Consider the following 25923-nt stretch of genomic DNA (forward strand, 5'->3'; position numbering starts at 1 on the left):
TAAAAGATATGAAGTATCAGGAGATACACGGAACCAATCTCATTAATCTTGGCAATTTACACAGGTATCCAACAGCTGCACATTTGCAATTGCTCCAGGTATCAATTGGATTAAAAGCTATTCAGTTTAAGCTACAAAAGAGGTACTTGTGGTACAGTGGTACCTCTGAACCAGGAGGCCTGACTGACATTAACCAAAATCCTTTCACCTGGCTAACTTGCAACCAACAGAGTGGAATAGACATCCAATGAGTCTTAACTGGGTTCACAAATCCACCCTGCCCTCACCCACATTTCCTAAAGCAATGAGAACAGGAGAAATAAAGTAAACAATTATAACTGCATGCAATTTGTGCAGATTTTTGCAACATTTACATTTTTTTAAAATTTTCTTTTGTAAACAGAAAAAAAAGTAAATTTTGTTAATTTCTACAAATGGCAGAGTTTTAGCATTTCAGATTGAATGCCATCAGTAATTAAATGATGTAGGCCTTTAAAATCAGCAACTTACTGCTTGTTATTAGCATAAAATAATTGCTCATAATTGTAAAATGTTTTGTGAAGTTTGAAAGCAGTTCAAATCAGAATTAGTTTAAGTAATATTTTGCTAAAATGTCACAGGATTATATGCCCAAATAACCAAGCAAATTCTCAAATGATCATATGGCATGTTATTTTGCTGCATCAATCCACAAATATCCCCTGCATGTTTTTTACTCATCACCTCCAGGTACCTGTTTCACAAGTAAATGAACAGACAAAAATATTGTAGCATAGATAATAATAATTATTATTCTGCTAATATTGTTTGGTGGGGGGGGGGGGGAGAAAAGGAAAAGAGGAGAAAGATAAACAAAACCAGATGGGATGAGAATGAAACATTTCTCCACATGGTACAGCTTTGGGTGTGTGGCCTTAGCTAGTGGGTTCTGCTCTTACAAATTTGAAGTGCAAAATTGTCAGAATATTATTTCCTACAGTTTGATTTCATGCATTAAAGCGTGCCTCACTTCTTTCACTTAAGTACTGGCAGCCGTGCCTTTAATTGTCTACTCACCATGCTATGCGTTTGCATCCCTATGAGCTGCCCTTTCTTCCTTTAGGGTTTCCTCTTATACCTATGTTTTCGACCAAGCATTTGTTCATCTACCTTAATGTCAAATTCCTTGGATACAGTGTAATTTTTTTTGTCAGATTACACAGCTGTGAAGCACTGCAAAACGTATTGCTATCCTAAGGCACAATAGTCATCCAAGTAATGTTATCATTTGCACAAAGACCAAATACTGTTAGCTGGACTTTATACATAAATGTACAATACTGCACTGAATAAGACGCAATGCTTACACTGCTTTTCTCAGCACAGCAGATAGAAACCATGCTAGATACTGCATGCAGACAAACAAATTCAAATGCAATCCTGAGAAATGAAAAGATAATATTTATATCCATCGTCCAAAGAAGGAAACTTGAATTATTTAAATTCTGTGAAGCTAGTGACATTTGAAAATACTAACCTGTTAAAAGAAAGGATTACAGTTTGCAAATGCTGTAGTTGTTTTATTTCCATTGGCAGGGAAGTCAAAAGATTATTTCTTAAGAAAAATAATAAGTGACATTATTAGTGACATTTACTGCTTTTTTGCCTTTTTCAAAAAAATAAGAAAAACTTGATTTTCACTTTATGAACCAAATCTTCTAACTCAAGGAAGTCTTCAATATCTTATTAATCATTTTTTACAAAACTGAAAACCAAACATGCGTAGCTAAAAAAATCCTTAATCATAGAACAGATTTATATGATATACTGATATAATAATAATACACCTTTAATTATTAAAATCATATTTCAATATCAAATTAACTTATCTGCACTCTTCATTTAGATTACAACTTCTATACGTTTGGGTAGACAAAATATTCCTAAAGATAGAAAACTTTACTCTTCCACTGATGAGCCTCATCTGCACCCTGTTAGACAGTTCGGTGGTCCAATCATTTGTTAACTTATTTTTCTAATCAACCTGTTTACAGATGTTATTACACATCACTGGAGCAATATAATTTTCTATATGCTGAGAATTACACTTATTAGAAGTGAATTCTATTATATATAAATGCTGGTAGTCCAGAACTCTGGAACTTGAACCCAAGGGTATGGACACTAAAACTGCTCCATAAGACAGCTACCCACCAACCCCCACCCCAATTCACGTGTTATAATTAATTTGATTAGTGAGTACAGTCCGTCTGCTTGTTAAAAGGTACTTCCCTTGCTTAGTTGTACCTGTACCCCTCTCATCCATGGCCTACTGTCATTGTTGTCAGTCAACATACTGGGAGATAACCAATGTTGCATAAGGATAGCTTTCACTGCATTTTCCACACATTAAGATGGGTCTACTACCCAAATAAATAAAATGCTTTTTACTTTAGTCTGTTAACCTGACAGAGGACCAGAAGCACTAATATGGGTTTATAAAAAGGTTCAATTTCCAAAAAAAATACCAGAAGCAGAATAAGTACATACTTATTTTGAGAACGCTACGAACCAAAAATAAAGATCATGCAACTTTTTTAAAAAATGAAAACTGTATTGTTTCTTATTACTAATATCAAAGCAGAAAAGTCTTATAATTAAACAATTAACTATTTGATAAAGAATCAAAATTTATGTTTGGTCTTTTTATTTCCATCTCCACCAAAGCTCCTTTTGCTCTGTACTACATATTCAAAATCCACCTTTGCTCATTTACTTATGACTGAAGAGTATTCTTCAAGGTAGAATTCCTCTGGGAAGCTGTAGTTTCCATTTACAAAATAACTGATGAAAAATGTAAAGATAGACTAAATTCCAGAGTGTGAAATATTTACTTAGAATTACACTTATTAGAGCTGAATTCTATCATATATAAATGCTGGCGGTCCAAAACTTAAATATTGCTAAAGATCAGAAGTTGAACTATTTATCTTGCTTTCATCGAAACTAAGACACAAGAAGAATCGAATAAAAGTGAGTCCATTTTAGAGGACGCTAATTGGTTGGGCCATATTTGGCATGGAGGTACAGCAAAACGGTTAATTGCCCATCTTAATTTTCAGATTCTGTAAGTAGATTCTGTAGATCAGAGTATTAACATGGAGGTGCAACAGATTTTGGCTGCTTCCAGGAGCTTTTAAAAGACACAACATATTTATAAATTCCTTTTGATTATATGAAACAGGGTCCTGTGTATTTATGTATGAGGCTGCTAACACACAAACACATCATACTGTGGACCTGGTTGATGACCGTAAATTGGTTTATGGTTAATCACTAGCACAGATTCATTTTAGAAATGATTTCCAAAAGCAGATTCATATCTAAAAGGAGGATATACTTTTGAGGCATTGGCTATTTGAGCGTGAGCAGCTGACACCAGCTGCAAATGGTCAACGGGACGTATTTGATTTGGTTTGCTAATTGTTGGGATATTCAATTGACATGCCTGATATCACACCAGCACTGGAGTTCATGGATCACATTATTAATTTGTGTGATCGGCAAAAAGTCTTTTAGGCTTGATGGCAGCATCCTGTTAGTGGAGAAAACCACTCATGGATTTACTGCATAGAAATAATGTGAGATGCCTATTATTCAAATTTATGAGACGCCTATTATTCAAATTTATGAGACATCTCCTCATTCCATGGTAATGAGAGGTATCGCTCAGAGCCAAAAGTAATGTATGAGTAATGATTTGATCTGGATATTCACTTTATGAAGGATTGTTTCAATATGCTTTAACCCAATGAGCAGACAGCTCGGACCCGACTTATAACATTATGAGAACAAGACTGACCTTGTGGCATGCAGGCTGTGAGAATTCCACCATGTAGACTGACTGAGAAAAGTATGTCTTCCATTAGATTGGAAATCATTATTACATAATCTGAACAATGCTAAGAGTTACGATGGAAAAAATTTAAGATTATCAGCAGGGCCTGCAGTGTGATACATTTGTGTACTAAAAGCTCCATACATAAGTACTCAAGACTCTGTTTTATGTAGGCAAAAGAAATTTGTACATACATTGCACATTTTTCAAATCCAAAGAAGGGTCAAGGAGATTGCCAAACTTCACCACATCATTAGGACAGCACCCTAACTAACCTCTTTACTCAGAGTTGTTAGGTTTAAAATGCGCTGGCTGCGAGAGTAATGGAGGTAGAAACTATAGGAGGTTTCAAAAGATGGCTGGATATATGTTTGAAAGTGATGAATTTAGAGGGCTCAGAGATTTAGGCTGGAGAATGGGGCTAGCTGGGTAGTTCTTTCAGGAGCCAGTACATACAAGGTGGGCTGAATGGCCTCATTCTGTATTGTAAATTAAGATTTAAGAATTATGACTTCCAATTCAAATTGACAGTTAACAGTTCTTGCTGCATCTCCACACCAATAATGGCCTAACCAAATCAGAACCCTTTTCCTAGTCTGTATAAAATGGTGTTTCTTTTTCCTCCCTTAAGTATGTTTCTTGCATCTTGGTTCTGATAAAAGCAAGATGAAAAGTTTCAAATTCCTCTTAGCTATGTTTAAATTATAACATACTAGGCAGGTTCATTTTTGGTGATATTAAGCCTGCCTTCATCACTCTAATATGCATCTTACACAATTTAAAATGTGGCATTAGCACATGCGGTTTTGGTCTAAAAAAAGAGAACACATTCTAGTGAAAATGATTACTTCTAACTCCAAAGTTAGAAATGAAATAACAACAAAAACACAAAAGAATTGGCAAGAACTTAGCATACCTAAGATCCAGATGAATCAGGAACTCCAACGTGCAAAGTTCTAAAGAAACAGAACTAAGCTTGTTGAAACCAAGATTTACATCCGTGACGGTGGCCTTAAATTCTGAAATCCTGTATGGCAAGACAACATTCAATAATAATATTGACATCTTAGTATCTTCTTCAAAAACACATGTTTGACTAGTATGCCACATGTAATTTTTATAGCGCAAAATAGAATTAGAGTCTTCTTTCTTTTCTGACCCTACCAACATTGCTAAATTTTAAATCCATAGCCATCGCTGTAGAGTGTCGTTAGCATAACATTCTTTTGCAATGCTATTTTGAAGTTGCTAAAACTAAATAGTTTCCTAATTCGGAGCTTTATTAAAATAGAAACCAATCACTTGTTGCAATATTTTATAAAAATCGGCATTTTTGAGAAAACAAAAATTAAAATTGAAGAAAGTGATTGCAAGTCACACTGGAAAATATGTGAAGTTGTTCTCTTTGGCAAGAAACATGAAAAAGCAGAGTTTTACTTGCATAAAAAACAACTGCAGAATTCCAAGGTGCAAAGAGATTTCAGTGTTCTAATGCATTAATGTACAAGTACAGCACATAATCAAGAAGGCAAATCACATGGTATTCTTTGATATGAGAGGTATTTGACACAAAAGAAAGGATGTTAAAACTCAGCTAACCAAGGGATTAATGGTGACTCCATCTCAAATGCTACATGCAGTCTTGACTTCCTGAGGAACGACACAAGTACAATACTGGCAATTCAGAAAAGGTTTACTGGAGTGATTTACTAGAATGAGTAGGTGATCTCATCAGGATAGGTTATTTCCACTGGATTTTAGAAAAACAAAAGGTGACTTGATTAAAGTTTATAAGATCCTGAAGGGTCTTGAGAAGGTGAACATGTAAAAGATGTTTCTTCTTGTGGATCAGTCCACAACTAGGGAACACTTAAATTGTGTGTGTGCGCGTGTTAGAGATGGGGATATTTTGTTTTCTCCAAGGGTTGTGCAACTTTGGAACTTTGTCTCAGAGGAGATGGATTACTCAACATTTTTTAAGGCACAGGCAGATAAATTCTTGTTCGGTGAAGAAGTCAAAAGAAATAGAAGGCAATTGGGAATGCCAAATTTGAAACACAAACAGATCAGCCATGATCTTATCAAGTGTCAGAACAAGCCAAAGGGGCTGAATTTCACTTCTGCTCCTATTTCATATCTTTGTTATCCATGGACATTTTCAATATTTAAAGTGAAATTGAGTGTTGAGGAATCAACTTGAAAGTGTTGCCCAATCTGAAACGAGGGAGAACAGTGGAATAAATATTAATTAATATGCCTTAAATGATAATGGCATTAATACCTGAACAACCTTACCCATCCTATTACTGAAATTTTTTTTAAGCAATTTGTTCTTGGAATTTTACTCATGTGCTACATCATTTGCTCATTTTCTCCAATATAAGTGTGGCTTTTACTTTACTCTTCAACCTTTTTGAAGTGGCTAATATTCATGTGCAGCTGTTGGACCGCTAATGGGGACATCAACGTTGAGTTGGATCTGTTCTCACTCAATGTCTGCAAACATAGGGTTTTCATTTCTTCTAAAATGATCTGTACTCAAATACTAAATCTCCTTACCTAAAGAGTGATATGAATGTGAAACTTGCTACCACAGGTAACAGTTGAATTGATTGGTATAAATGCATTTACTGGAAAATTAGACAAGCATTTGAGGGAGAAGAAAGTAGATTCTTATGATGGTAGATTTAGATTAGAAAAAGGGGAAAGAAATGCAACCAGAGCATCTGGCAGATTGTTTGGGCTGAAAAGCCTGTTTCTGTGCCACATATACATTTTCCAATTTCAACTCTAATTCAGCAATCCTGTGGTAAGCCATGAAGCTTCTAGCACTACACATTCTAAGGTGAGTAAAATACCGAGCAATAACTCCTTCAATGGGTTGACTGGATGGACTCATTCAGCAAAAGGGGACTGGAAATATGCTTATTAAACCAGCTTTTCCTCTGTGGCCCATTGTTTTAAAGAACTCTAATATATGCATAATCATTCAGAAATCAATTTTTACTTACAGTATTTATTTTAAAAGAATGGGCTGCATGTGAAAGGGCAGGAAATCTACAGGCAAACATTTTAAAGTTCATGCTTTAAAATTATTCAGCTTTTATGACCGAAATGAATAACCTCATAGTTTCCCACATTACACTCTATTTGCCACCTTGTTGCCCATTCCCTTATATTAATAAAAACAAAGTACTGCGGACGCTGGAAATCTGAGGAAAACTGATAATGCTGGAGAAACTCAGTATGTCTGGCAACATCTTCAGAAAGAGAAGCACAGTTAATGTTTCGAGACCAATATGACTCTTTTTCAGAAAAGTCCACTCCCTTTACTGATCTACATCTCTTTGCAGTCTCTTTGTGTTCTCCTCACCCAGCTCCTCATGCCAACTTAGCTTTGTGCCATTGCATCATCTTACAGATGACTCAGTCTTTTAGTCTAAATGATTAACACTGACTAGTAGACAGCAGTGATCCCAGCATTGATCCTGGTCATACTTTATAGTTAATTTCAAAATGTCACATTTGCTTTGTATCTGTTAACCAATCTTCTATTCATGCTAATGTATATTATCTCCAACTCGTGTACTTAACTTGAGAAGTAAACTTGAGTGCAACTTAATTAAATGGTTTATGGAAAATTAAGATATGCTACTACATCTACCAGTTTCACCTACTCTAATGTTTACATTTTCTAAAAGTTAAATTAAATTAAATAAAATTTTAAAAGTATACTAAAAATCTAATAAATTTGGCAAACACAATTTTCCTTTCATAAAACCATACCGACTTTGCCTGATCATGCTGTGATTTTCTACATGTTCTCTGAAGACCTCTTTAATAATCCAGCAGTTTTCTGATGACTGATGTCAGGTTAACTGGGCTTTGTGTTTTCTCTCTCCTTTCTTTTTGAATAGTGGTGCCAAATTTATTAATGAATCTAAGGAATTTTTGAAAATCATCCACTGTCTCTGCAGATACTTGTTTTTGAGCATGAGGACCTAGACTATCTAGTTTTGAGTATTTGTTGTATTTGCTCAGTGTTTCTACCATTCATTCCTCAATGAATTCTCCTGTCTCTACCTGGATCCACATTTACTTTAATTACCACTTACATTTACCGTTAGAGTTTAAAATGAAATAGGATTTATTTGGAAAACGAAAAGAACTACAGATGCTGGAAATCAAAAACAAAAACAGAAAATGCTGGAAAAGCTCAGCAAGTCTGGCAGCATCCATGGACAGAAATCAGAGTGACTGTTTTGGGTCCAGTGACCCTTCCTCAGAACTGGAATTCTGTTTCTCCTTCCACAGATGATGCCAGACATGCTGAATATTTCCAATCCAGTCTGCACTTTCTTACTTTTGTTACTCCCTCCTTTTAATATACTTGAAAAGGTCTTACAATCTCTTTTTATATTCTTGGTTAATTTTCCCAGTTTATCAACTTTTGAGTCTCCCTTCGCTGGTTTCTAAAATGCGCCCAGCCTTCAAACTTACTACTACTCTTTCAACATTAAAAGCCCATTCATTATTTAATGCTATTATTAACATCCTTAGACATCCATGGATGTATTTTTTTTGCTTAGTTTTTCTTTTCTTAATGATAAATATTTTTGCCAAATATTTTAATTTTTTTAAAAATGTTTTTCTCACTGCTTGATACTTCAGCTTTGAGTCTATTTAACTACATCTTTTTATGATAAAGGTTAACACAATCTCACTGCACAATACTAGACATAACATAGCTTTATTCCTAGTTGGTTCCAAGTTGAAAAATATTTTGAATGAGCTGAATGAGCAAAGGTTCATGGAGGGTAAAACATGCAAGGCTGCTTAGGTGAGCACTAGAATATTTATGATGAAAGAATCATTTCAGGTCAATGACCTTTCATCAAAACCTCCATCCTGGTGCAGGTTTTTCTCCTGACTTCAAACTGTACCAATTCCTTACTTGTATTAAGGACCAGACCAAACCCACTCAAAAATATTTTGGAAAATAAAAATATAAATATATAATAAGGCAGCCTGGACAAAACTTTTTCTTACTTTAAAAGGTAAAGTCAAAGGTGTTGCGTTCCAGATGCAATATTGTTCAACTACTCAACTTTAAGCAAAACATATTTCATTTTTACACTTCAGTTAAAATACCAACAAAAACAAAGAAAAAATTGGCTCAACTATTGAAATACTTAACAAAACTATATATACTACAAATTAGCAGTTCCAACATAGTAAAATCCCATAAACATACCCTTGGCAAAAGGAAATTCACTAAAATAGATTGTCTTACATGCAATTCTAGCAGCTGGAAGAAAACCCCAGCTTTTAGTTGTAACAGAGAGGAACAAGATGTTCTACAGCTAGCGTCAAGACCCCAGCAACTGCTGACAGCTAAAACTAAATATCCTGGTTTTGTAGGAGCTTGACCCCACCCTTCAGGCTACTTCTATTGCTCCAACTTAAAAAAAAACAAGGCCTCAGAAGCTGTTTACTGGCTTTGAGCAGACTACCCATCACCTTTATCTCAATCTTTCATTAAAAACAAACTAGAAAGCAAATACATCTCTTAAAGCCACAGTATAGTCATATTTAACAGTCAAAATTTTGCAACTTCCTCCATAATAGCATGTGCACATTTACAGCAGCAATTTAATAAGACACCTCACAAGAATAAATTACAACTTTAATCGAATACTGGATAGTAACATGAAAGAATATTTTCTAAAAACTGAAATATCTGTTGTTTATGTAAAAACATCTGCTTTGTAGGTTATTGTCAGCACTCAAACTAAACATTTGAGACTGAAGAAAGAAAATTCAGAGATTCAAATTCACTGAAATTTTGTCAGAAGTCACATGACACCAGGTTATAGTGCAACAGGCTTATTTGAAATCACACAAGCTTTCAGATTTTAAATAAACCTGTTGGACTATAACCTAGTGCATTGTGATTCCTGACTTTGTCCATCCCAGGCCAATACTGGCACTTCCACATCACCAAAATGTAGCATATTGTTACAAAATACATTTTCCCAGTTGTTCACCTTTAGCTAAATTTGAGCACCAGTAATGCTAGCTGCAGAAAGAATATTAATTTAGTTCAATCCATTAAATATAATTAGCTTATCTTAAATGCTCTCCTGTAGATGAAAAGTATTTTTTAAATCTTAATTAATGTAATATCCAAAAAAAAGATGAGACGAAGTGCATCAAAAAGCCTTTTTAAACTCTGCTAACCTACCACTTTTAATACCCTACGCTCATACTAAGAAAAAAAATCACATCGCTCAAGGCTTTTGAGACATACCGAGAAGGCACTCCAGGAAGTAAGTTTTTACTCAAGTTCACAGTGGTGATGGCAACTCCATCAGCGGCATCAAACACTGCATCAGGAACAATGGTTGCTTTCCTGTCACTAAACAAAGTAAAACAAAATGTTTAGTTTACTTTGAAATTTACGTTGAGAGGAAAACTTCTAACTCTACTTATTAAAATATATACTTTAAAGTAATTATATACAATGCTAACTTCATGTGCATGATTCTTTAACTTATGAGGTAAAGTTTTCTATTGAAGCAGCCAAACTTTCAAAGCATAATTTATGTTCCCAAATACCAAAGAAGGTTTATTAAGAATGACTGAAGGGTGTAAAGTGGTGGCACAACTTAGGTGCAGTACAACTCAGCATTTCAACCACTTTTATTTCAAATAAAATCTCATGTATTAGCAATTTGTTTGTGCGGTATACTGGTACAGCTGTTTGCCTATTATTTGAATTTGTTGAAAGCTTGGGAGTTTGTTGCTCAATGTTTTCTGGGTGTCTGATTGTTTTGAAAGCCGATTGTGTTCATTGAAAGTTCTTGTTAGTACACATCTCAGCATTTGGAAAATATTGATAAGTTATATTTTCTCCATCACTACAGGATATTAGTGAGTTCACATTTATCTTCTATGCATTAATATCCAACCTCAGCCACGTGATTGCCAGAGGACACATAGATGGAGAGTTACAATGGGCTCTGCTAATATATAGTCCATGGTTACTTCAAAAATAGCACTGTGGAGGTGACAGCATAGTGGTATTGTTGTTGGAGTAGTAATCCACAGTAGATGGTGGAATTTGAAATCAAAAAGTAAAATCTGGAATTAAAAGTCTAATGTTTTAAAAAAACCATGATTGTTCTAAAATCCAATCTATTTCATTAACGTCATTAATAAAATATAGAACATTACAGTGCAGTACAGGCCCTTCGACCCTCAATGTTGCGCCGACATGTGGAACCAATCTGAAGCCCAACTATCCTACACTATTCCATTTTCATCCATATGTTCATCCAATGATCATTTAAATGGCCTTAAAGTTGGCGAGTCTACTACTTTTGCAGGCAGGGCATTCTATGCCCTACTTCTCCATTAATAAAGAAACTACCTCTGACATCTGTCCTATATCTATCACTCCTCAATTTAAAGCTATGTCCCCATGTGCTCGCCATCGCCATCACAGGAAAATGACTCTCACTGTCCAACCTATCTAACCGTCTGATTATCTTTGATGTCTTGGTTAAGTCACCGCTCAAACTTCTCTCTAATGAAAACAGCCTCAAGTCCCACAGCCTTTCCTCATAAGACCTTCCCTCCAAAGAGGTAACATCCGAGTAAATCGCCTCTGAACCTTTTCTAAAGCTTCCACATCCTTCCTATAATACGGTGACCAGAACTGTATACAATACTCGAAGTGCGGCCGCACCAGAGTTTTGTACAGCTGCAGCACGACCTCATGGCTCCAAAATTCAATTCCTCCACCAATAAAAGCTAATATACCGTATGCCTACTTCACAACCCTAATCAATTTGGGTGGCAACTTTCAGGGATCTACAGATATGGACGCCGAGATCTCATTGCTCATCTACACGAACACGAATCTTACCATTAGCCGAATACTTTTTATTCCTGTTACTCCTTCCAAAGTGAATCATCTCATACTTTTCTGCATTAAACTTCATTTTCCACCTCTCAAGGCAGCTCTGCAGCTTATCTACATCTGTCTGTAACCTGCAACATTCTTCAGCACTATCCACAACTCTACTGACTTTAGTTTCATCCACAAATTTACTAACCCATCCTTCTATGTCCTTATCCAGGTCATTTATAAACATTACAAAAAGCAGTGGCCCAAAAACAATCCTTATGGTACACCACAAGTAACTGAATTCCAGGCTGAATATTTTCCATCGACCACCACCTTGTCTTCTTTCAGCTAGCCAATTTCTGATCCAAACCTCTAAATCACCCTCAACCCCATGCCTCTGTATTTTGTGCAATAGCCTACCATGGGAAACCTTATCAAACACCTTACTGACATTCATATACACCACATCAATTACTTCACCCTCTTCCACCGGTTTGGTCACAAAGGAATTCTAAAGTTTGTGAGGTTTATAAAACCATGTTGACTATCCCTAATCAACTTATTCCGCTCTAGATTATCATAAATCATATCTCTTATAACCTTTTTTAACACTTTACCCACAACCAAAGTAAGACTCACTGGTCTATAATTACCAAGATTGCCCCTTCTCCCTTTCTTGAACATTTACTGTCTTCCAGCTTTCTGGCTCTATTCCTGTAGACAATGACGACATAAAGATCATAGCCAAAAGGCCCGGCAATCTCCTCCCTTGCTTCCCAGAGGATCCTAGAATAAATCCCATCAGGCCCAGCGGACTTATCTATTTTCACACTTTCCAGAATTGCTAACAACCCCTCCTTGTGAACCTCAATCCCATCCAGTTTAGTAACCGGTATATCAGTATACTCTTCATCAATATTGTCTTTTTCCAGTGTGAATACTGATGAAAAATATTCATTTAGTGCTGCTCCTATCTCCTCAGACTCCACGCACAACTTCCCACTACTGTCCTTGATTGGCCCTAATCTTACTTTTGTCACTCTTTTATTCGTGATAAACCTGTAGAAAGCTTTAGGGTTTTCCTTGGTCCTATCTGCCAACAACTTCTCATGTCCACTCCTGCCTCTTCTTAGCCTTCTCTTTAGGTCTTTCCTGGCTAACGTGTAACTCTCAAGCACCCTAATGGAGCCTTCATGTCTCATCCTAACATAAGTCTTCTTCTTCCACTTGACAAAGATATTCAATTTCTTTAGTAAACCATGGCTCCCTCGCTCGATCACTTCCTCGAAAAGTGAGAGATGATTCACTTTGGAAGGAGCAGCAGGAATAAAGAGTACTCGGCTAATGGTAGCAACTTAAGGTTGGCTATTGCCAGCAATAGAATATCTTCTACCATAATTTGTAACTTTATGGCCAGGAATATGCCCAACTCTATTATGACCATTCAAACCAGGAGATCACCCTTCTTTAGTAAAGAATGCAGGAGGACAAACCCAGGAGAAGCATCAGGCATACCTAAAAATGAGGAGTCAACCTGGTGAAGCTACAACACAAAACTGCTTACACACCAAACGGCATAAGCAGGAAGTGACAGACAGTGTTAACTGCTCTGCAATCGTGTTACATCCAGTTGAGAGAAGTGGTGGTAAACAACTCACTGAAGGAGGTGGTTCCAAAATATCTTCATCCTCAAATCATTGCAAAAAACTAGACTAAAGCCTGTACTCTAATCTTCAGCCAGAAGTACCAAGCAGCTGATGTACCTTTGCCTCCTCCAGACGTCCCCAACATCGTAAAGAACAGTCTTCAGCCAATACTATGATTGATAAATGGCTGAAGGCACATAATCGTACAAAGTTTATGGGCTTCAACATTTCAGCAACAGCACTAAAGGCAACAAAGGACTGAAGACTGAAGGAAATAGAAATTAAGGTAAGGAAGAAAATGTGTGTGTTAATGACAAGTGTCAGGTAGAAAATAGAGAACCAAGAGGAATATCAAAGTTTCAGAGGGGAGGTGAAAAAACATAGAAGAGCTGCAAAAAGGACTTACGGGAAAATACAGGCAGCTAACATAAAAAGATACCCCAAAATTTTGGGCCATATAAATAGCAAAAGGATGGTAAAGTGAGTGGGATCTATACAGAAAAAAGGAAGGATGTACATCTGAGGGCAGGGGGCATGAATGAGGTGTTAAACAAATATTTTGCATCTGTCTTTACCAAAACAGAGAGAGAGGCCACCCAGGCCATGGTGACAGAAAGGAACTCAAGACACTAGAAGGCCTCAAAATCGATGGATAGAAAAGTTGGTTAGGATATGGATACTTGACAAGTCAACTTATTGGTAAGTTGATAAGGCACTGGGACTGGATGAGATGCATCCAAGGATTTTGAAGGAAGAAAGTAGATTTGCAGGGGCACTGGACACAACCTTTAAGTCTTCCCTAGACTCTGGGGAGGTGCCAGAAGACTTTAAAATTGCAAATATTGTGGCCTGGTTCAAGAAAGGTTAATGATAAACCCAGTAATTACAGATTGGCCAGTTTAACTTCAGTGAGTGGGGAGCTTCCACAGACAATTATTCAGAATAGAATTAGTAGTTAATGGCAAAAGGTGGGTTGGTTACAACCAAACAAATAAAGTCAGCATGGATTTCTGGAAGGGAAATTTTGTTTAACCAACTTGCTGGCTTAGTTTGAAGAGGGAAAAGAAAGGCTCAATGACAGAACCATTATTAACTTGGTGAACATGGACCTGTAGAAGCCATTTGATAGTGTCACACATGCTACAAAGTCATAGAAATAAAAGTGTGTCAGTAGTAATATGGATACAAAATTGGTTGAATGACAGGAAACAGAGCAATGGTCAATGGATATTTTTCAGGCTGGAGCAAGGTTTGAAGTGGAATTTCCTAGTGATCAATATTGGGATCCCTGGTTTTCCTTATATATATTAATGATCTCGGACTTAGTGTGCAGAGGACAAGGTTTGCAGATGACACAAACTTAGAGGAACTAGAAACTGTGAGGAGGACAAAGGAGAATTCCAGAAGGACACAGACAAGTTGGAGTTGGCAGCTAGGTGGTAGAAGTGTGAGTTGAGACATTTTGGTAGGAAAAACATTGCAAGACAATACAAAATTGGGGCACAATTCTACAGGAGTTGTGGGAGCAGAGGGCCTTGGGCATATGTTTGCACAGATCATTGGCAGGACAGGTAGGGAGAGCATTAAGCAAGGCAAATAGTACTCTTGTTTTTATTAAGAGGTACATCGAGTACAAGACCAAAGAATAATGTTCAGCTTGTATAAGACTTTTATTAGATCTTAGCTGGAATAGTGTGTGCTATGAAGAAATATGATGGAGGTTTACAAATGATTAATGGGCTGGATAAAGTAGAGAGGGAGAAATTATTCTCGCTCATAAAAAGGTACAAGAACAAAGAAGGTGTAAAATTAAAGTGATCTGTAAAAGAAGCAAAGCTAAAGTGAGGAAAAACATTTTCACTGAGTAGTTAGGGCATTAATGCATTGGCTGGAAATGTGGCGGAGGCAGGTTTAGCTGATCCGCTCAAGAGGGCATTGGATGATTACTTGGATAAAAATAATATGTAATGATTCAAGGAAAAAGTTGGAGTTTGGTACTAGGCAGTGATGGTCATTTAAATGAGCCAGTACATTGCACAACGGAAACAGAATAAACAGGCACTTCTGCTAATCATTGTGAAGAATTACTGTGGAAACTCCAGAAACAATTTTTAAATATTTGGATTCACTTCACGAATTCCTTTGATCCAGTACACAGAACACAGAAAAGTTCAGCACAGAATTGGCCTTTTGGCCCATGAAGTTTTGCCGAAGATTATTCCTAATCTAAAATAAAATAACCTAACATATGCACCCCTCAATTCAATGCTATCCATGTGCATGTCCAGCAGCCGCTTAAATGCCCCTAATGACGTTGCTTCCACCACCACCACTGGCAATGCATTCCATGCATTCACAACTCTCTGCGTAAAGAGTCTACCTTTGATGTCTCCTCTGTACATTCTTCCTAAAATCGTAAAACTATGACCCCTCATGCCAGTCAATCCTGCCTTGGGGAAAAAGTCTCTGGCTATTGACTCCATCCATGCCTCTCATTACCTTGTATACCACAATCAGGTCGCCTCTCTTCCTCCTCCTCTCCAGAGAGAAAAGTCGGTGCTTAGTCAACCTCTCTTCATAAGACAAGCCTTCCGGTCCAGGCAGCATCCTGGTAAACCTTCTTTGCACCCTCTCCAAAGCCTCCGTATCTTTCCTATAATAGGGCGACCAGAACTGGACACAATATTCCAAGTGCAGTCTCACCAGGGTCTTGTAGAGCTGCAGTAAAACATGGCGACTCTTAAACTCAATCCACCTGTTAATGAAAGCCAAAACACCATGTGCTTTCTTAACAACCCTATCCACTTGGGTGGCAACTTTGAGGGATCTATGCACTTGAACATCAAGGTCTCTCCGTTCCTCCACACTGCTAAGAATTCTGTTTTTAATCCTACATTCAGCATTCAAGTTCGACCTTCCAAAATGCATCCCTCGCATTTGTCCAGGTTGAACTCCATCTGCCATTTCTCAGTTCAGCTCAGTATCCTGTCTATGTCAGGCTGCAGCCTGCAACAGCCCTCGATACAATCAACGGCACCTTCAACGTTTGTGTCATTGGTAAATTTGCTAACCCACCCCTCAACCTCCTCATCCAAGTCTTTTATAAACACTACAAAGAATAGAGGCCCAAGAACAGAGCCCTGAGGGACACCACTGACTTCCGCGCAGAATACTTTCCATCTACAATCATTCTCTGCCTTCTGTCAGCCAACCAATTCTGAATCCAGACAGCCAAATCTCCCTGTATCCCATACCCCCTGACTTTATGAATGAACCTACCATGGGGAACCTTATGAAATGCCTTGCTTAAGTCTATACACACCATATCACATGCTCGACTTTCATTGATCTGTCTTATCGACTCCTCAAAGGACTCAATAAGATTTGTGAGGCATGACCTGCCTCTCACAAAGCCATGCTGACTGCCTTTGATCACTCTATGCTTTTCCAAATAGTTATAAATCCTATTTCTCAGAATTATTTCCAAAACCTTGCTGACCACAGACATAAGACTGACTAATCTGTAATTGCCAGGAATTTCCCTATTCCCCCTCTTGAAAAGAGGGGCAACATTCAACTCCCTCCAATCAACCGGTACAACTCCTGTGGAGAGTGAGAACGCTAAGATCTTCGCCAGCGGCTTAGCAACCTCTTTTCTCACTTCCCAGAGCAACCTAGGATAAATCTGGTCTGGCCCTGAGGACATATCAATCTTAATGTTTGCCGAAATTTCCAGCACATCAACTTCATCGATCTTGATCTGTTCCAGCTCGTTTCCCAGCTTCTCAAAGTTCTCATTCACAACAAGGTCCCTTTCCTTTCTGAAAACCGAAGGGGGTGGTATGGTGGCTTAGTGGTTAGCACTGCTGCCTCACTGATTCAACCCCGGCTTTGGTCGACTGTCTGTGTGGAATTTGCACATTCTCCCAGTGGCTGCATGGGTTTCCTCCTGGTGCTCCGGTTTCCTCCCACAGTCCAAAGATGTGCAAGTCAGGTGAATTGGCCATTCTAAATTGCCCATTGTGTTAGGTGCATTAATCAGAGGGAAATGGGTCTGAATGAGTTGCTCTTCGGTGCAGACTTCTGTTTCGGGAATCTAATCAATCTAATCTCAAAAAAACTCATTTAGGGCTTCCCCTATCCGCTCACACTCCATACACAAGTTCCCTACGCTATCCCTGACCGGCCCTACCTTCTCCCTGATCATTCTCTTATTTCTCATGTATGAGTAAAATGCCTTTGGGTTCTCCCCAATCCTTCCTGCCAAGCGTCTTTCGTGCCCTCTCCTGGCTCTCCTCAGTCCATTTCTGAGCTCCTTTCTAGTAAGCCTGTAATCATCTAAAGCCCTGCTAGATCCCTGCTTCCTCCACCTTACGTAAGCTGCCTTCTTCCTTTTGACAAGAAGCTCCTCTGCTCTCGTCATCCAAGACTCCTTAATCTTACCCCTTCTTGCCTGTCTCAGAGGAACAAATTTGTGCATCACTCACAACAACTGCTCCTTAAACAGTCTCCACATGTCTGTTGTGCCCTTCCTGTGGAAGAATTGTTCCCAATCTGTACTTCCCAACTCCTGTCTGATAGCATCATAATTTCCTTTTCCCCAATTAAATATCTTTCCTTGGTAACTGCTCCTTTCCCTCTCCAAGGCTATGGTAAATGTGAGGCAATTGTGATCACTGTCACCATCACCAAAATGTTCTCCCACCACGAGATCTGACATCAGTCGGGCTCCATCCAAACCATCTGCACGAAGGAGGTTCCAGTTAATGATTATTATCTTTGATATTTTTACTAAATTTCGGTGATCAAAATTCAAATCATTCATTGTCAATACAGGCTACATACACTAAAGTCTAATCAGTTACAGGGTGTGTATTCTGAGAAACAATTGCAGCAAGGGATTTTCGCAAATGGCAAAAAAATGGCTAACTTATTAGCAATGTGCACATTTGCTGCCAGATAACTGATGAGTGAACATTGGAATTACTGCTGTTAAAAAGGTGTACAGTAAGTATTGCATCGATAAATGAATTTACAAAAGATAGGCATGGAAACAGTGGGGCTTTGCTGTATACATCAGATCTAATAGACACCTGCAGTGTAAACTGCTATTTACTTTTATTGATTGTGGCATGAATTTCATCTGTAGGAGTGTATTTCTGTTATATCATTTCTCACACCAGACATCCTTATGACCTGAGTTACTACAGGATGCATGTTTCGGTAACAAAAAGATAATATGTTATTCCACTGAGCTTCTTCAATGCCCTTTAAATTAATGGTTAGTGAAAGAAAACAATGTAATTCCAAATTTCAAAAGCTTAGGTTCTATATTATAACTGCAGTTGTTCAAATTTAATGAGTGGAAATCTCAACAAAATTTGAAGATATAAATACTACAGTCACCATTTCAGTCCAGGAACCTCTTTTTGGAAACAATAGTTGTTTGGAAAATGTTTGAGCAGACTCAAGCACCACAACAAATCAAATTGATGTGTACTCAGTAAAGAAAATGATATTTACCTCATTTGTGCTTTAGAGCACAGTATTTTAGGGAGTACAGTTTTAGAGCTGAAAATGTGTTGCTGGTTAAAGCACAGCAGGTCAGGCAGCATCCAAGGAATAGGAAATTCGATGTTTCGAGCCAGAGCCCTTCATCAGGAATGAGGAGAGGGTGCCAGGCAGGCTAAAATAAAAGGGAGGGAGGAGGGACTTGGGGGAGGGGCGATGGAGATGTGATAGGTGGAAGGAGGTCAAGGTGAGGGCAATAGGCCGGAGTGGGGTGGGGGCGGAGAGGTCAGGAAGAGGATTGCAGGTTAGGAGGGCGGTGCTGAGTTCAAGGGAAGCGACTGAGACAAGGTGGGGGGAGGGGAAATGAGGAAACTGGAGAAATCCGAGTTCATCCCTTGTGGCTGGAGGGTTCCCAGGCGGAAGATGAGGCGCTCTTCCTCCAACCGTCGTGTTGTTATGTTCTGGCGATGGAAGAGTCCAAGGACCTGCATGTCTTCGGTGGAGTGGGAGGGAGAGTTAAAGTGTTGAGCCACGGGGTGGTTGGGTTGGTTGGTTCGGGCGTCCCAGAGGTGTTCCCTGAAGCGTTCTGCAAGTAGGCGGCCTGTCTCCCCAATATAGAGGAGGCCACATCGGGTGCAGCGGATGCAATAGATGATGTGTGTGGAGGTGCAGGTGAATTTGTGGCGGATATGGAAGGATCCCTTGGGGCCTTGGAGAGAAGTAAGGGAGGAGGTGTGGGCGCAAGTTTTGCATTTCCTGCGGTTGCAGGGGAAGGTGCCGGGAGTGGAGGTTGGGTTGGTGGGGGATGTGGACCTGACGAGGGAGTCACGAAGGGAGTGGTCTTTGCGGAAACACAGTTTCCGCAGTTTTAGAGCAAACACAGCTTAAGTACAGTACCAAAATATTAAAAGTCAGTACAAAAATTGTATTCGTAGAACTCAACAGAAACACAGAAGGTACATTACTTGGATAAGCAAAGCCAATTTTATTACTGCTTTGTGCTTTTTGGTAAACCTTAATAGCGATGTGTATTCCAGTTCACAAACTTGTGCTTAGATATTCTCATCATCCAATAAGCCAACAAATTCTGAAGTTTCATGGACTGAAATAATTACACAATGTACTATACTTAATTCGAAACTTTCTCATGTAAATATTATAATAACATAAAACTATTGTTTGAAATAATACAATGCTCGTAAGTTGATCAATTAAATGAATGTGCTTTTTGTTTTGAGAGACCAGCTGTCAACTGGTCTGACAACAGATGCACAGTGTTCATGGAACAAACAGATGAACAAGATTAAAAATATTTTTAAAAAATCAATATTGCCAAATGTTGCTCAATTCAAAATTGCTCACTGAAGTACCTGTATTCTAACAGTTTGCGTGTTCCTGAGACATACATATTGATCATAGATTCACTGGGGAGAGTCATAGCTGTTGCTGAAGCACTGTTATCTTGGCCAGTTGTATCTTCTAGACAAAAACACATATCAGGTCATTTTTTTTTGTGACAAGTACATCTGAATGAAAAATAAGTTTGCCTCTTTTCACATGTTTTTATGCTCTATCTGCTGCTCATCACTCTCAGAATAAATTGTCAACTCAGTCAAAACTGGACTTCATCAAAAATACAGTATATAGAACACGGGAGTAAAATACTAATAGCCTCATGCATAATTTTACCTGTAAAGTTTTGGTATTCTTGTATGCTACACCTCTTCAATGTCAACATTTGTTTGTTGAGATACACAGACTAACAATCTCTCATCATTAAGAATATATTGCAATTTATACTAATTGGATTAGAAGTGGATGATATCACCCCTTGGCCCACTCAAGTTTATTGGTTATAGTTTTCCCCACTGACTTAATTTATATCCTTTTGTTGCTGTCTGCTTCCATCTATACAATTTACTGTATCTCCTAAATTAGTGTCATCTGCAAACTTGGTTACTCTTTCATTCAGATTATTACTTTATAATGGTGAAAAGTTTAATACCAAACATTGATCCGTGGACAACACTACTTCTCACATCACATGAATTAGTTTTCCACATTCTAGTACCGTGGAAGTTTAGAGATGTACTGTCAGCCACTTCTGCATAACAAAAGTAGCCTATGTAACAAGCAAAAATGTCATTTCATTTGATGTCTTAATTGGCAATAACTTGCATACTAGCCACGATTTGGAGGAACAGTGTTGGACTGGGGCGGACCAAGTTAAAAATCACAACACTACGTTATAGTCCAACAGGTTTATTTGGAGGCACTCCTGTTGGACCATAACCTGGTGTTGTGTGGTTTTTAGCTTTACATACTGGCAGCATTTCAGAAATGCAATCCAGAGAAGAGAATACCAGGACTGGCTTCAGCAGTCCAGTGGAAACTGCTGAGAAGTCGCTGACCAAGATGCACAAGGCCTCCACCTACCAGTGCTCAAAGACACTTTGCTCAAGTAAACCAAGCATGCTTAATTCAGCTCTCAGCACAGCAGAGGTAGGTGAACATGGTCATCAGAAGAGCATCAAATGATTTAACAAGTTTCATCATCCAGTGATTCTGAAGTACAAATTATGGTAGGGGAGACAAGTTGCAGCTGCCAACTGTGCAGTGAGTATAGAAAAGTCAGGCAGACAGAAAATTTACTCCAAGCCTCAAACACTTAATTCTAAAAGGCAGAATTATTTAATGGAGCAAAGAACTGAAGTTTACATTTCTCATGTCGAGGTGAATTTTGGGTCATGAATACAGAGGTGGCCAAGGCAGACCCCGAAGGAGATTTGAAAATGAGAAGTGCTGTCCAATTATGGGTGGCAGATGAGCTCCTCAGCCAGGCGGGAGCACAGGAAGTTTTGGGTGGCTGGCAGGCAAACCAGGAGAGGTGGGTGTTGCCACAGTAATTGGGATACCTAAAAGGGCATGTCTGAAGACTTAAAAATGCTTCAAAATATAATGTGGCCACAGCTATCGAAGTTATCATTCTACCACTGTCATTTTAATAGCTATTTCAGCAATACAGAGTTTTATATTTGTACCTTGTATTCTGCTTCTTAGGTACTTGAGAAGTTCTTGAGTTCCTCTCTGGGGAAAAACAAATAAAGATCAATAAGGGAGCACCAGAGAGAAACAAAAAGGATTGAAGACCACCATGCTAAAGTATTTTGGATGAGATCAACATTAAAATACAAGCTACAACTAGCAAATAAACAAAAACTTGTAAGGTCTGGCAAAATGAAATCAGTCTGAAAACAGACCACTCAGTAATGAGGGCAAATAAAACACCATAAACAAAAAACTTGCATTTATATAGCACCTTTCATAATCCCAAAACATGGAGTACTTTTGAAAACAGCAACAACATAGGAAATGCACAGTAGGAAACATGACAACTGGGAACTTTCTACATTGTACATTTTCTGTTTTCCAGGCAAGGCACCAAGTTTGACCTGTTCAGCCTGGAGAAGCACATTGGTGCTATGCCAATGAAGGAAATTGCATGGATGAATATTATGGGTGGTGTTACTCACTATAACTAGAAAATATAGCAAGCTCATTATGCCCAGGTCATTTGTGCAAAAAGAGGCCTTAGAGCAACTTCTCACAATTTTAGATAATTTGAAATAAAAAAATAACCGCAGAAAAAGGCTTTTCTTAGATAAAATACAATTTAAATGCTTGAAACTTGCACCTTTAGCTCCACCTAAAGCTTTATGCTAAGTATGCACATTCTTCTTAAATTTAACCATTAATAACTTCCCACAGTGTACAATGGCTTTCACAGAACGGTTTTACTTAGAGAGCGTGAAGAGGAGATTTGATAGAGGAGTTAAAATTGAGTAGTTTAAGCAGAGTAGAAACAGAAAACTTGTCCCACTGGCAGGAGGTTAGATTGCATGTAGACACAAGGTGAATGCAAAAGAACCAACAATGGGAAAAGGAAAAACCCTTTTTTAAAAATTACTAGTTAGAATCGAAAATGCACCGTCTGGGTGTGTTGTGGAGGTAAAACTAATTATGGTTTTCAATAGATAATTGGAGTGAAGTGAGAACAAAATTGAAGAACTGCAGGGTAAGGCAGGGGAGTGGGCTAGCTAGTTTACTTTTATCTAAAGCCAGGTCAGAAACAAGGCCAATAGCCTCCCTTCTGTGCTACATCCATTCTATGATTCTATGAAATATGATCAGATTATCTTTTTGTTCCTTCGTTGGTCTTACTGAGTGGTTTAGCAACTGTACCCAAGGAAAATCAATATAAGACCTCAATTATATTATTTTGCAACCAACACCTAAGAAATGTCAAGAGCCTTTTGGGAATGACTGCCAAGAAAACGTTAAATCGGAAAGTAAAAGTTAAGGAATTTAGAAAGTTATTAACAGAAAACACCCCAGACTGAACGTAAATGCTACAAAATACATTAAAATCTTTTACTATAAAATTGAAATCAGCTAATATATAGTGCTTGGTAGAAAACTGTATTACTCACATTAATAATATCCCTGCGAATAGAACGGAGTGGATTACCCTCCAGCAACAGAGACTTCAATTTAGGAAGATTTCCTAGAGCATAAGGCAAGCTACAAGGAGGTCACAAAGAGATTTAGTAAAAGACTAAAAGTATTCTGGAAACTTGCAAACTTGAAATAATTTCACTTTTGTTTTACACAAATGTGCTTTATCACATTTGATCTCAAACTATTAGTCAAAGGAGAGTTACTGTGCACAGCAAAAATCACAAAAACAGCTATAGTATGCAGATACAAAGAAAACAAAGATTAAAAAAAGGAATAGGTTTCATTAATAACAGCATGAGAGTTGATTACATTGCTCCAGCGAATAACAGCTGTAACAGCAAGCTGGATTATTAAACTGAAAGGTTTATTTTACCTAGCAAGGAAGAGTACTAGACATGAAAAATATCAGTAAGTTGGGTTTTAAAAGAGTTACAATGGCACAAATAGCAGAGAAGACTCTACTGGTTAGGTGATTTACTCTTGGCCATATTTAGATATGATGCAGAGCTGGGCTGAGGAGTGACAGATGAAATTCAACCCTGTCAAGTGTGAGGTTGTCCATTTTGGAAGGAGAAATAAGAATGCGGAATACAGGGTTAACGGTAGGGTTCTTAGTAAGGTGGAGGAGCAGAGGGATCTTGGGGTCTATGTTCATAGCTCTTCGAAAGTTGCCACTCAGGTGGATAGAACTTGTAAGAAGGCCTATGGTGTATTAGCATTCATTAGCAAAGGGATTGAATTCAAGAGCTGTGAGGTGATGTTGCAGCTGTACAGGACTTTGGTAAGGCCACAGTTAGAGTACTGTGTGCAGTTCTGGTTGCCTCATTTTAGGAAAGATGTGGAAGCTTTGGAGAGGGTGCAGAGGAGATTTACCAGGCTGTTGCCTGGAATGGAGAATAGGTCGTACGAGGATAGGTTGAGAGTGCTAGGCCTTTTCTCATTGGAATGGCAAAGGATGAGGGGTGACTTGATAGAGGTTTATAAGATGATCAGGGGAATAGATAGAGTAGACAGTCAGAGACTTTTTCCCTTGGATACAACAGAGTGTTACATGGGGACATAAATTTAAGGCGATGGGTGGAAGGTATAGGGGGATGTCAGGGGTAGGTTCTTTACCCAGAGAGTGGTGGGGGCATGGAATGCGCTGCCTGTGGGAATGGCAGAGTCAGAATCATTGGTACCTTTAAGCATCAATTGGATAGGTACATGGATAGGTGCTTAAGCTAGGACAAATGTTCGGCACAACATCGAAGGGCCTGTTCTTGCAGTATTACAGTGGTGGAAAGGACGATGGAGGAAGACTTGCCATGTGAGGTAGTTTGGGCTGAGGTTAGAAATAGGAAAGGTGAGGTCACCCTGTTAGGAGTTTTCTACAGGCCTCCCAATAGTCCAAGAGAAGTAGAGGAAAGTATTGCGAGGATGATTCAGGAGAAGAGTGAAAGTAGCAGGGTGGTTGTTATGGGGGACTTTAACTTCCCAGATATTGACTGGGAAAGCTATAGCTCGAGTTCGTTAGATGGGTTGGTGTTTGTCCAATGTGTGCAGGAGGGTTTCCTGACACAATATGTAGACAGGCCAACAAGAGGTGAGGCTATACTGGATTTGGTTCTAGGTAATGAACCAGGCCAGGTGTTAGACTTGGACGTAGGTGAGCACTTCGGGGACAGTGACCACAACTCGGTGACTTTTACTTTAGTGATGGAGAGGGATAAGTGTGCACTGCAGGGCAAGAGTTATAGCTGGGGGCAGGGAAATTATGATGCAGTGAGGCATGACTTAGGAGGCGTGGATTGGAAAAATAGGCTTCGAGGGAAGAACACAAATGATATGTGGAGATTGTTCAAGGAACAGCTATTGGGTGTCCTTGATAAGTATGTACCAGTCAGGCAGGGAGTAAAGGGTCTTGTGAGGCAGCCGTGGTTTAATAAGGAATTGGAATCCCTTGTGAAAGGGAAGAGGGCAGCCTATGTAAAGATGAGGCGTGAAGGTTCAGTTGGGGCGATTGAGAGTTATAAGGTAGCCAGGAAGGATCTAAGGAGAGAGCTAAGAGCAGCGAGAAGGGGACATGAAAAGTCCTTAGTTGGTAGGATTAGGGAAAACCCAAAGGCTTTCTATAGGTATGTCAGGAATAAAAGGATGACTAGGGTAGGTATCGGTCCAGTCAAGGATAGTAGTGGGAAGTTGTGCGTGGAGGCGGAGGAGATTGGAGAGACACTAAATCAATACTTTTCGTCTGTATTCACTCAGGAACAGGACACTATTGCTGATGTGAATATTGAGTCACAAGTGATTAGAATGGATGGCCTTGAGGTATGTAGGGAAGAGGTCTGGGGAATACTGGAAAGGATGAAAACAGATAAGTCCCCTGGGCTTGATGGCATTTATCCTAGGATCCTCTGGGAAGCTAGGGAGGAGATAGCGGAGCCATTGGCCTTGATTTTTATGTCGTCATTGTCTAC

General features: G+C 38.6%; 1 protein-coding gene across 2 annotated transcripts in view; it reads right to left on the bottom strand.

Moving 5' to 3' along the window:
- lrrc40 (leucine rich repeat containing 40) overlaps nucleotides 1-25923 on the bottom strand; it is a 71420-nt gene that overhangs the window by 9210 nt on the left and 36287 nt on the right. The window contains exons 8-13 of one of the 2 annotated variants that reach the window (XM_060830405.1): nucleotides 23437-23527; nucleotides 21988-22033; nucleotides 20317-20422; nucleotides 10188-10295; nucleotides 4794-4904; nucleotides 1517-1594 (exon numbers count right to left, since the gene is read on the bottom strand). In XM_060830405.1, coding sequence (XP_060686388.1) covers nucleotides 1517-1594; nucleotides 4794-4904; nucleotides 10188-10295; nucleotides 20317-20422; nucleotides 21988-22033; nucleotides 23437-23527 — 540 coding nt within the window. Of the gene's footprint in view, nucleotides 1-1516; nucleotides 1595-4793; nucleotides 4905-10187; nucleotides 10296-20316; nucleotides 20426-21987; nucleotides 22034-23436; nucleotides 23528-25923 lie in introns of both variants that reach the window. The other variant, XM_060830404.1, reaches the window with a different exon arrangement.

This window comes from Hemiscyllium ocellatum, chromosome 9, assembly GCF_020745735.1.
Source record: "Hemiscyllium ocellatum isolate sHemOce1 chromosome 9, sHemOce1.pat.X.cur, whole genome shotgun sequence".
NCBI lineage: Eukaryota > Metazoa > Chordata > Chondrichthyes > Orectolobiformes > Hemiscylliidae > Hemiscyllium > Hemiscyllium ocellatum.